This window comes from Neopelma chrysocephalum, unplaced genomic scaffold (assembly GCF_003984885.1).
Source record: "Neopelma chrysocephalum unplaced genomic scaffold, ASM398488v2 Primary Assembly neopelma1_97366, whole genome shotgun sequence".
NCBI lineage: Eukaryota > Metazoa > Chordata > Aves > Passeriformes > Pipridae > Neopelma > Neopelma chrysocephalum.
This window is the reverse complement of record NW_020926007.1, coordinates 1-9,475: the sequence shown is the minus strand read 5'-3', so window position 1 is coordinate 9,475 and position 9,475 is coordinate 1. Positions and strand designations below refer to the sequence as shown.

Genomic DNA, 9,475 nt, shown 5'->3' with positions numbered 1-9,475 from the left:
TATTTAGCTACATCTTTTTGATGGAGATGCTTCTGAAATGGGTAGCTTATGGATTGCACAGTTACTTCACAAATTCCTGGTGTTTGCTTGACTTTGTCCTTGTGTGTGTAAGTATTATATTCAGCTTGTCATAACATTTTGATTTTTGACATTTTCTGTCTGAATAACTACACATAATTTCTAATTATGGATAACTACAAGTGTGATAGACAGTTCCCAAATGGTGAAAAATCTGCATTCCAAACAGACTTTAGGACAAATTCAAATTGAAATTTTCAGCAATAACTAGAAGTTGCTTAAGAAAATTCTATTAGGTATCACGGTCATTGAGGACCATGATGGCTCTAAAAACCATTTCCAGTGGAGAGAAGGATTTCAATTAGTGATCAGAAACAAAACTAAAATAAATTACTTAAAACTATAGAAAAATGAGAAGCTACTGGCATTTCTGGACTAGATGATCTTAAAGGTCCCTTCCAACCCAAACCATTCTATGATTCTGTGATTTTGGCATTTAGAAACAGAAAAAAGGTAGAGTTGCTTCCTTGAAGGGCAAGAAACTTAGATAGTAAAGGGAGTTGAAAAGTATTGTTGGAAAAATCATTTACCAGAATGTTAAAGATGTAGGAAAGTACTTTTTGCTTTGCAAAAGAGAAATCCCAGCAGTCCTTTGCATATCTATAAAGAGACATGCTGAAAACACCAATAGTGAGATAAGTGCAGTATTCAATTCCTACATATTTCTTATGAATTCAGACAATATTGATTATTATAATCTTGCCATATAAAAATGAAACATCTATGCTTGTCAACATATCACTGAGAAGATTCTGAACTTAAGTATTTAAAGAAAAGGACATGTAAAGAGATGACTGATGGTAACATCAGAGTAGTTGTTTGATGGCTTCAGAATAGTCAGCATTGAAAGTTGTGAAGTAGTAGGAAATTTCAACAGGAAGGTCTAATATTATGGCTAGTTATAAAGAATATGTACCATGACTTTAGTTTTTCTTAAAATATATTAGAAATGAATGAAGTAAAATTACAATAACTTTGAATTTAATGTGTATTTTCTTAATTTGACTTACTGATCAAAGATATTGCACCATTCAGGTAATGATTGTTTGCTAACACAAACAAGGGAAAATTTGTTTACCATTTAATAATCCCAGTTCCAATTCTATGAACACAGCTGTCATTTGTTTCCTGGGGACTAAGTCATGATCCCAAAGATGTATCACTTTGTTCCTCTGGAAGTGGCCTGAAATCTCTCAGGACTCTCAAAGCATTGAGGCCTCTACGAGCTTTGTCAAGATTTGAAGGGATAAAGGTAAAGATATTGGGGGTTGGTGGGAATATTTTGTAATGGTTGCATTTGAAGATTTTTTTGAAAATGACAACATAAAATTCACTATTATTTTCATTCATTTTGTTCAGGTTGTTGTTGATGCACTCCTTGGAGCTATCCCCTCAATCTTCAATGTTCTGCTCGTCTGTGTTGTCATTTGGTTCCTATTTAATATTCTAGGAGTAAAATGGCTTGGGAAAAGATTTTCAAAATGCATACTCCAGGAAGGAGATATCAGTGCCATTAATAACAAAAGTGATTGTGACTCTTATGGTGGAAATTGGACAAATTATCCTGTAAACTTTGATAATGTTGGGATGGGATACTTGGCTCTGCTCCAAGTGGTGAGTTCTATAAAAACATTCTCAGTTTTGTTTGCTTCAAGGAAATGGGTTGAGCAGCCCAACCATGGGACACCACTATGCTTCTGTTTATCCCACTGAAATTGGGGATATTTTTTAGCTTCCATATATATTTTCCTCGTTGGTGCCCTGCTCAGTTCCTCCTAAAGAACACTTGAGCATATGCAACCTTGCATTAAAATCAAGAACTCTGTTTCATGGCTTTTCAATGTTGTTTTAATTTTGATTAACACTCTAAACCTGAAATAGTCTGCAGGTTACTCAATTAAAAATATTCTCATTTTCTCTAGTTGAGAGTGGATGAGAAAAAAAATCAGGGCACAGTTTCTTTATATTTTCTTTTCCTGTAGAAGTCATGAAGGATTGGGATACTAATTTATTGAGCTCCCTAACATGACAACAAAGGAAGGAAAGGCAATTTTTAAATTGGCTGTTATCCCTGTCTCTTTTTTAGACGAAGTTCTTTGCCCTGGATCCTCCAAAGTATTCTGTGATTCTACAGAGTTGCTAAAAGTTGCAGGAAGGAATTGTTTGCTGTTTTCTTAGAAATTGTTTTTGTCCTTTTACATTATATTTGTAAGTTAAGCTGAAAATTTTACTGATTATTTTTTCAAAAATTTTGAATTTAATGAGAGTTAACACTAACACAAATTTCACGTCATACTTTTTTTTTTCTTTTCAGGAAATATTTTTTTTCTTTTTACTAAACTCCAATGATACATCCAAGCAGATCTTTAGAAGTGATACACATTTTTTATAGCATACTGCTTATTTTCCGCAACTATCAATACATTTATATTAGCTATACCTGATTGTTTTCTTAGCTATAACAAGCTTAATAATGCATTTTTTTCAGGCAACTTTTAAAGGTTGGATGGATATTATGTATGCAGCGGTGGATTCACGTCAGGTATGTCACTAAAATGACAATTTAGTTCTTTTCCCTTTTCTTCTTCCCTTTTCCATCCATGTAATTACTTTTTCATCTTTGTTTGCAATATCAAATCAAAAATACAAGTGGTTGAAGGCATCAAACAACACAGTGAAACAACAATCCTTGGAGTACCAAATATCTGGAACTTAGACAAAAGAAACTGGTCCAAGTAGAGTGACACCACACAGAAGCCTGCTATGGCAGGAATGCAGAGGGGAAGAAGTTGCAAGCTTTGTGCAAGTCTCTTTTGGAAACAGAATACAGAAGCTCTTGGAGGGACTGTGCAAATTTTCTTCCTTTTTGAGCGTGTACAGGAGCATGGAAACAGCATGCAGCTAGAGCAGTTATTTCAGGAGTTTTTCTTCCCTACATTTGACACCCTCACTATTTCTTCCCCCTTTGCATGTGCTGTTCCTCACTCTCTTACCAGGACAGTGTGTTTTAACTTCTCTGTGTTTAATTGAATTTATCTTTTTTCTCACTCCTTCAGTCTCTGTGCTCTTGACTGCAGTGAAATAGCTGCTGATTAACATGATTGTTCCTTGTGGGGCTGATCTTAGTGAGCTGGGGCTTTAGAATTGCCTCTTGTCTGGGACAGCATTCCAGAGGATGGCTGGTCAGCATTATGTTTAGTGAGAGTTGTTGTTTTTAATCAGGGCATTCACAGGATCCCTTCTGATTGGAACTGGTTCTTTATTACTTAAAAATTTGCTAAAGCTGCATTGGGCTCTATAGCTCTGTTTGTCACTATCTTTACAATCAGTAGCAAGATAGAAAAAGAGTGGTTCTATCTGTACATGCAGGTAAAGATGTAAATGCGTGGAAATAATTTATCCCCTGTGACAATAAAAAGATTTCCTATTATAAATTGGAAATGGTAAAGCTGTGATTATCTCCTTTTTACCCATATTATTTTTCTGGTTTGACTTTTTTTTAACAGATCAATGAACAGCCAAAGTTTGAAGCAAGCTTATATATGTACATATACTTTGTGGTTTTCATTATTTTTGGATCTTTCTTCATGCTGAACCTTTTTATTGGAGTGGTCATCAACAATTTCAACCAACAAAGGAAAAAGATAAGTACTACTTGAGCTAACTCAGGATCTCCTGTAATCCCAATTTAAATGAATGCTGGTTTGACATGTAAATGTCTAATATTTTGAAAGAACTGTTTAACTGGATAAATTTAAAGCAATAACATTTTAAACCATGTTTTGGAAACAAGACTCCTCTTCTCCTCAATTGCTTTTAGCAATTTACCTGTATCATAGAGTAGAATCATAGAATCATAGAATCAGATGGGTTGGAAAAGACCTCTGAGATCATCAAGTTCAACCCTTGATCCAACACCGCCGTGGTTACCAGACCATGGCACTGATGCCACATCCAGTCTCATCCTAAAAACCTCCATGATGGGGAACCCACCCCCTCCCTGGGCAGCCCATTTGAATGCCTGATTACCCTCTCTGTAAAGAATTTCTTCCTAATATCCAACCTAAACCTCCCCTGGCAGAACTCCAGATCTGCCCTCTTGTCTTACTGATAGTTGCCTGGGAGAAGAGACCAACCCCCAGCTGGCTACAGCCTCCTGTCAGGGAGTTGTAGAGAGTGATGAGGTCTCCCCTGAGCCTCCTCTTCTCCAGGTTCCCTCAGCCTCTCCTCATAGGACTTGTGCTCGAGTCCCTTCACCAGCCTCGTTGCTCTTCTCTGGACCTGCTCCAGCCCCTCCATGTCCTTCCTGAGCTGAGGGGCCCAGAACTGGACACAGCACTCCAGGTGTGGCCTCACCAGTGCTGAGTCCAGGGCAAGAATCACTTCCCTGGACCTGTTGGCCACACTGTTCCTGATCCAGGCCAGGATGCCATTGGCCTTCTTGGCCACCTGGGCACACTGCTGGCTCATGTTCAGCTTCTTGTCAATCCAAACTCCCAGGTCCTTTTCTGCCTGGCTGCTCTCCAGCCACTCTGTGCCCAGTCTGTAGCACTGGAGGGGTTTGTTGTGACCAAAGTGCAGGACCCAGCACTTGGCCTTGTTGAACCTCATCCCATTGGAATCAGCCCATGGATCCAGCTTGTCCAGGTCCCTCTGCAGAGCCCTCCTGCCTTCCAGCTGATAGACACTCCCCCCCAACTTAGTGTCATTGCAAATTTGCTGACGGTGGACTCAATCTCCTCATCTAAACCATCAATAAAGATATTAAACAGAACTGGGCCCAACACTGATCCCTGGGGACACCACTAGTGACCAGATCCCAACTGGATGCAGCCCCGTTCACCACCACTTTGGGACCAGCCCTCCAACCAGTTCCTAACCCAGGATAGGGTGCCCCTGTCCAAGCCGTGGGCTGCAGCTTTTTCAGGAGAATGTTATGGGAGACGGTGTCCAAGGCTTTGCTGAAGTCCAGGTAGACACATCCACAGCCTTCCCCTCATCCACCAGGAGGGTCACCTGGTCATAAAAGGAGATCAGGTTGGTCAGACAGGACCTGCCCTTCCTAAACCCGTGTTGGCTGGGTCTGATCCCTTGTCCATCCTGTAGGTGCTGTGTGATTGCACTGAGGATGATCTGCTCCACAACCCTGCCAGGCACTGAGGTCAGGCTGACAGGCCTGTAGTTTCCCGGGTCCTCCTTCCAACCCTTTTTGTGGATGGGCGTGACATTCACCAACTTCCAATCATCTGGGACCTCCCCAGTGAGCCAGGACTGTTGGTAAATGATGGAGAGCAGCTTGGCCAGCTCTTCTGCCAGATCCCTCATCCCCCTAGGATGGATCCCATCTGGTTCCATAGACCTGTGAGGATCCAAGTGGCTCAGCAGGTCGCAAACTGTTTCCTCCTGGATTACAGGGGGGCTATTCAGCTTCTTATCTCTCTCTACAAGCTCCAGAAGCCAGCTGTCCTTAGGACAACCTGTCTTACTGTTGAAAACTGAGGTAAAGAAGATGTTAAATACCTCAGCCTTTTCCTCATGTTTGATAATTAGGTTCCCCCCACCATGTCCAATAAAGAAAGGCGGTTTTCCTTGTCCCTTTTATGATTGATGAGTGGCTTCTGAATCCTGGGTTCAAAGGGATTGCTAAGTACTACAGAGGGTGTAGATGGGGATAAGTACTACAGAGGGTGTAGATGGGGATAAGTAATACAGGGGGTGTAGATGGGAATGAAAAATTCATTGTCAGGAACCCCCTGTAGAACTGGGTCCCATCATCCTCCATTTACCTGCTAGTCCAGCCATACATTTCTGCTTTACCTTCCCCAAAAATAGAAAGTATCTCCCTTCTTGATGAATCGTATGTAATTTTTAAAATATGAAATAGATTTTTAAAGCTTCAGAAAGGCTTTCGAGGGAACTGACTTGGGAACACTGCCTAGACTAGACTGTCATGATCAGACCCAGATCAGCTCTTTCCAGTACATCTGTTCAAAGATGAAGGGGAAAAGGAGAAATGGTGAAGACACAGTTTGTCTCTGTGCTCTCTATTAGGTCTCACTCAGGACAGCTGTAACTTACTCTTTTTTACAGAAAGTTACTGGTATTTAGGGAACTGCTTAAACTTCAGCTAAACAACAATATTCTTTCCCTTTACTTAGGTGGAAAAGATCTATTTTTGACTGAGGAACAGAAAAAGTACTATAATGCCCTAAAAAAACTTGGATCCAAGAAACCTCAAAAACCCATCCCAAGACCATCGGTGAGACCATCTTAAGTAGAACGTGGCAGAAGATACCACGATGGTGACCATATTTGAACTCAGTAGCCCAGGCACAGGGAAATAAACTTTGCCTTAGAGCCCATCATCTTCCTCATTCAATGTAGTATTTACATTTTTATCTCTCTTCCTAAATTCCATCTAACACAACTTTGTGGGCATTAATTAGGGAAGTTTATATCCTATTTGTGACCTATTCAAATGTGCAACCTGTTTATAAAGGTTCATATTAAGTGATATTCCTACCATGACCTTGGTTACTTAAGTTGCATGACATTGCTTCTGCCACTAGATTGGATTATTGCAGGTGAGAATGAATAAAAGAAATCACCTCCAAATTCTTCATTATCTCAAGTTCTCTTTCTAAGCACAAATTACTGATTAATATTTGAATGGAGGCTGAGTCCTAGAAGTAGCATCAAGCATTTCTTGTTCTCTCCACAGAATGCATTCCTGGGATTGCTGTTTGATATCGTAATGCACAAAGCATTTGACATCATCATTCTGATTTTCATCTGCCTAAATATGGTTGTTATGATGGCAGAAAATAACGAGGAAGGCACCAAGGAAGGCACCAAGGAAGTTCTTAATAAAATCAACTATTTTTTTGTGGCTGTATTTACGGCAGAATGTGTCATGAAAATACTGGCCTTAAGGCAACATTTCTTCAAAAGAATCTGGAACTTATTTGATCTTAGTGTTGTGGTCCTTTCAATAGTTAGTAAGTACCAATCACTAAATCAGGTAATGTGTCTTACCAATATTGAGCCAAATTTCAGTGTGAAGTAACCACTTAGATACATTTGATAAACAAGTACCAGATCCACTGTACTTTTTCAAACTGTATGCTAAGTCATTCCTTCTAAAAGGATGTATTTTTTTCCCTTATATTTTTCCACAGTACTAAAAAGTAAATGGAGTTTTCAATTTTTACTTTTCTTAAAGAAATTTAAGAAAAGAGCAGAAATTTAGATAATTAACATCATCTCTAAATTACTGTACTTAAATGTTGTCTAACTGGTCTAACTGCTTTTGATTTATATGTTATCATGGTAACTGTTCTTTTCACAGTAAAAGGAAATTCATGTTAAAAATACATTTGCTTGAAAAATGAGAAAGATGTATTTAATTTTTCCTGGACCTCCTTTAAAGAAGGTAGATCCTGATTGCTGATTTAGAAAGCTCAGGAAAATGTAATTGTTCACAACCATTCCTAATCTGGAACACTGTTTGTGACTGTGAAAAGTCTCATTAAAACTGGCTTGGGTTTTTTTGGCTTTTCAAATAAGACTAGATGCTGATCATTTCCTCTACAAAGGGTCATACATAGCTCTAGTTTCTTGTACAGTTTATTCGGTTTGTGCTTCCACTCAAACTCAGGTTATATCACAGAATAAAGGACAGGAAAGAAAAACTACTGAGTTCTCTGTTTTCTGCCTAAGCACAGTAACCCTTTGCTGTCCTGTGCAACCCAGGGAAATGATGACTCCTTAACTCCTCTGTTTGTAATCATTTGCATTGCTGCTGTACCACTACTCTGTAGTAGGATCACAGAACTGGGTGTAATGGGGGATAAATGCTAAAAGACAAATTTTCTTTAGAATCCTCTTGGTCTTCTCTGATCTCCTTCAAGTACCAAGCATTAGTCAAAGCCTCACATTTGGCATGTTATCAGGCCTGTAAAGAAGCAGCAGATGACAGCCAGGAGGCAATCCCCATAGCTTCCAGCAAAGGAGTTGAACAGATTTAAAGTATTTTTAAATACTTGAGCAATGAACGCCTACCTTCACCCCTCTGGCTTAGAGAAATCTGGGAGGATGCAATTTCCAAACTATGCATAATCTTGATATCTCTTTAATATTGAAAGATATTTGTCTTTCTTTTCCTAAGCTGTTCTGTAAGCAGGTGCAGTACTGATGATATTTGTGTGGAAAGTGGTGTAATATGGTCAGTGTTACTTCTGACACCTAAAGCACAGAATATAACAAAGCAGACAACAATTTGACTAATATGCCTTGACAACATGTTGTTTTCTTTCTCCCTTCAAAGGTATTGGAGTTTCTGAAGCCTTTGAAAAATTCTTCTCTCCTACACTTTTGAGAACTATTCGTTTGGTGCGAATTGGCCGAATCCTGAGATTGGTTCGAAAAGCGAGAGGAATTCAAACCCTTCTCTTTGCATTACTGATGTCTCTTCCTGCACTGGTCAACATTGGCCTTTTGCTTTTCCTAATTATGTTCATTTATGCCATTGTGGGCATGGCAAACTTTGCCTGTCTTCCCTGGGAAGGTGGGATTGATAACATTTTCAACTTTCAAACCTTTTCTGGAAGCATTCTCTGTCTCTTCCAAATTACAACATCAGCTGGCTGGGATAGTCTTCTGGCTCCTTTGTTAAGTGAATCTGATTCATGTGCTCCAAGCTTAGTTTTAAAAGAGAAAGATAAAATTAATTGCAAAAACAGAGCATTTGGTATTTTTTATTTTGTAAGCTATGTCATTATATCATTTCTCATTGTTGTAAATATGTACATAGCTGTCATTTTAGAGAACTTCAATGTTGCCACTGAAGAAAGCACAGATCCTCTTTGTGAGGATGACTTTGATATGTTTTATGAGACCTGGGGAAAATTTGATCCTCTGGCAACACAGTTTATTGACTATTCTGCTCTTTCCGACTTTGCAGATGCTCTGGCAGAACCCTTGCGCATTCCAAAGCCCAACAACATCCAGCTCATATCCATGGACCTCCCTCTAGTGAGTGGAGATAAGATCCACTGCTTGGATATCTTGCTTGCTTTCAGTAAACGAGTCTTGGGAGAATGTGGAGATTTTGATACACTTAAATTACTCATTGAAGAAAAATTTGTGGCTGCCAATCCATCTAAAAGATCTCACAGGCCAATTTCTTCTACATTTAAGAGAAAACAAGAGGAGGTATCAGCAGTTATTATCCAAAGGGCCTTCAGGAGGTATTTGATACAGCGTTCTTTCAAAAATACAACTTTCTTATGCCATCATAGACAGAACAGTGCTGTCTTTGGAGAAGAAACGCAGAAGAAGCAAAGGCTTATTGTATCAATGCTTAATGAAAGTAGTGGCAGGAAGATACATAAATCAC

The 9,475-nt window shown here is 39.2% G+C and overlaps 1 protein-coding gene across 1 annotated transcript; it reads left to right on the top strand.

The window, feature by feature from the left end:
* Nucleotides 1-5: 5 nt before the first annotated feature.
* LOC113961634 (sodium channel protein type 5 subunit alpha-like) lies at nt 6-9,469 on the top strand (the record flags this gene model as incomplete). The annotated part of the gene is made up of 8 exons (XM_027672054.1): nt 6-107; nt 1,193-1,330; nt 1,438-1,692; nt 2,567-2,620; nt 3,585-3,722; nt 6,233-6,337; nt 6,800-7,076; nt 8,405-9,469. Coding segments are annotated over 8 exons (2,134 nt in total), but the record flags the coding sequence as incomplete, so codon positions are not given.
* Nucleotides 9,470-9,475: the final 6 nt, after the last annotated feature.